The 2,682-nt window shown below is 45.9% G+C and overlaps 1 protein-coding gene across 1 annotated transcript; it reads right to left on the reverse strand.

Annotated features, from left to right (window-relative positions):
- Window positions 1-487: 487 nt before the first annotated feature.
- FIESC28_11626 (uncharacterized protein) lies at window positions 488-1,132 on the reverse strand (the record flags this gene model as incomplete). Its single annotated transcript, XM_031165746.1, has 1 exon — window positions 488-1,132. The coding sequence occupies one exon, from the start codon at window positions 1,130-1,132 to the stop codon at window positions 488-490; it is 645 nt and encodes a 214-aa protein (XP_031010194.1).
- Between the last annotated feature and the right edge of the window lie 1,550 nt (window positions 1,133-2,682).

Consider the following 2,682-nt stretch of genomic DNA (forward strand, 5'->3'; position numbering starts at 1 on the left):
GGGGGGGGGGGGGGGAGGATTAAGGGAAAGCGCGGTGGGACGCGTCTAATGGGAGGCAGCAGCGCCACCAAGCTACGCCAAGTCACGTGTCAATGAGTGCTCAAAACCATGGCCCACTCTTTTATAGAAGGAATGGTGATAATTTTGGCCGCGTGTATTTGTAAGTGGCCTCTCATTTCCTACGACTTAGACTTTATGATGGAACCCCTTCTAGGCATCCATTGTAGACACTCCATGAGAACATGTCACTGGTTTTTCAGGCACTGGAGAGTACAGTTTGTTTGTTCAAATGTAATGAATTATTATTTGCTACTTCACAAGGAGTGAATGGCCAAATTGGCCTACAGTCAACATGCTACTAAACTTCCAAACACCCTTCCATGCAAGCTAATGTCGTAAAATCGGTTCATTACTGATCCCAGAACAAGAGATAACCTTGGATATCTCGCTTCGTTGTTAAGATCGATATTTTATTATGTGGTTGAGTTTACTCAACGTTGATGCGTCGAGACTCGTGCTTCTTCGCCTTGGGAACAACGATGCTCAAGATACCATCGTTGAACTTGGCAGAAACGTTGTCCTGATCAACTCGAGTGGGGAAGTTGAAGCTTCGAGAGAACTCGCCGAAGCTGCGCTCGGTGAGCCAGTACTTGGACTGATCAGCAGGCTTCTTCTGAACGTCATTGTTCTGTTGCTGGTGGGTGACCTCAGTGCTGGTCTCGTGGGCCTTGGCCTGCTCCTCATCCTCGACGGTAGCGTGGTGGTTGTTCTTGTGCTCCTCACTGCCCTCGATCGCGCCTTGGGCTTCGTTGCCCTCGACGAGGCCAGCGGGAGGAGTGCCAGCAGTGTAGGTGCGCTCAGTCTTGCCTCGGATGAGCATGGTCTGAGGCTCGGTGAACTCGATGTGAACATCAGACTTCTTCATGCCGGGGAGTTCACCGTGGAGTTCGTAGGACTCTCCGGTCTCGCGGACATCGAACTTGGGCTGCCAGTGGCTGAGGCCGCTGCGGCGAGTGCCATTTCCGTTCTGTCCGCCCTGGCGAGAGTAGCTGTCGAAGTCGTCAAGGAGACGGAAGAGAGGGGTGAAGGAAGCGTCGGAGGAGTTGTAGAGGTTGCGAGGGAAGAAAGCCATTGTGTTTGTTATGTTGTTGGTGGGTTTGAAGATGAGTTGATTCAAAGTGATAGGTAGTAGTAGTGTGTTTGAGAGTGTTGAGTCGCAAGAGTGCGTAGAGAGTTTTGAAGTAGTGGTTGTTGGCGAGTGTTGATTGCTTGTGATTGTTTGTTTGCTTGTGTTCTGATGAAGAATGAAGTCCAACTTTGGAGGAAGAGAGGCGTTGCTTTATACCTGGTGGTGAGGCAGATGTGATGGAGACGGGAGCTTCCTTACCTTTCGCGAAAGCTCGACGAAACCTGCTACTTGGAGGTTCTAGAAATTCCACGACTGCAGAAGAGGGGTATAGAAACTCGACAAAGCAGTTAAGCGAAGCATTCGATGTAATGTTGACATCAAATCATACGAATAAGCGAGGTATCACGGCCTCTGTTGGTTGTTCGCACTTACAAGAAACTGCTGGATCACTGTAGAAGGTTCCAGAGATTACTAGCCCGACGAGAACATAGCATTCGCAACATTAAGATTCTAAGATTAGATATCATGGAAATGTCTCAATATTACACTGGGTGTCTTTGAAGTTCTAAAATCCTTTTGAATTGACTGATCTTGGTGAGTGATTGGGTCTTTGTGCTTTCCATTGATGTTCGATACGGACAAGATGGTCCGGGATCGAATCATGAAGTTCAGATTTCATGAAATGATCCGTGCACGGCGACTGCTTACATAACCGTGCTTTCCTACCCTATACCTTCATAGCATCAAAGCGTCTATACCTGCTTCAGCAGCTATTGAAATTCGGTATCAAGCTTACCAGTTCAGTTTATTGATTGTCTTCAAATTTTATCTTTGTCGTTGGACCAATTGAAACGAGGTTTCTTGCATGAACCGCTCAAACACATATCCTTGATTCACGGTTCAGGTACGTGACTACTAACACGGATGCACTTTGCCGCTGACAAATTAATCAAAATATTCCAACAAATAAAACATCAGATTTATTTATGCTTCGGAGTAACTAAAGTAGTGGTGAAGTTGTTGTTATATCTTGCTAATACTATATCAAGGTGTCGAGGATGTAGCTGATGTTGAAGAGTCAAGCGTCAAACCCTTGGTCAACAAAACCAAAAGAAAAAATCTCGACACCAGCAGACACCAAAGTGATAGTAGATATATATATTATGTACAAAGGATCAATGTCATCATTGTTGGTATAAGTTCAAGTCGAATCTAGGTCTGTATTGAAGGAGAGACTATTTCATACTAGCAGCACTGGGAACAACAAGCGAAGCAACTAGCCCGTGAGAATCTGTAGAAAGGCTCACTAACAATATACATAATTAGAAAGGCTGGACAACGGGAATGATTGCCAAAACAATGGCTTCGAGAGCCAAGCGAGAGGGCGACCAACCTCTTGTCCTAAACAGCAACAATGTTTGAATTGGCTTGGTCGAATAGTGAATCATATAGAATGCCCCTCATCTAACACCATGTATTCCAGCAGAGCATTTGAATGAAAGAAAGGGTTTGTAATCCCATTTCCAATCATCCACCGGCAGGTCGCACCTTTG

This window comes from Fusarium coffeatum (assembly GCF_003316985.1).
Source record: "Fusarium coffeatum strain FIESC_28 chromosome Unknown BRIP53273_contig_447, whole genome shotgun sequence".
In the NCBI taxonomy this organism is placed as follows: domain Eukaryota; kingdom Fungi; phylum Ascomycota; class Sordariomycetes; order Hypocreales; family Nectriaceae; genus Fusarium; species Fusarium coffeatum.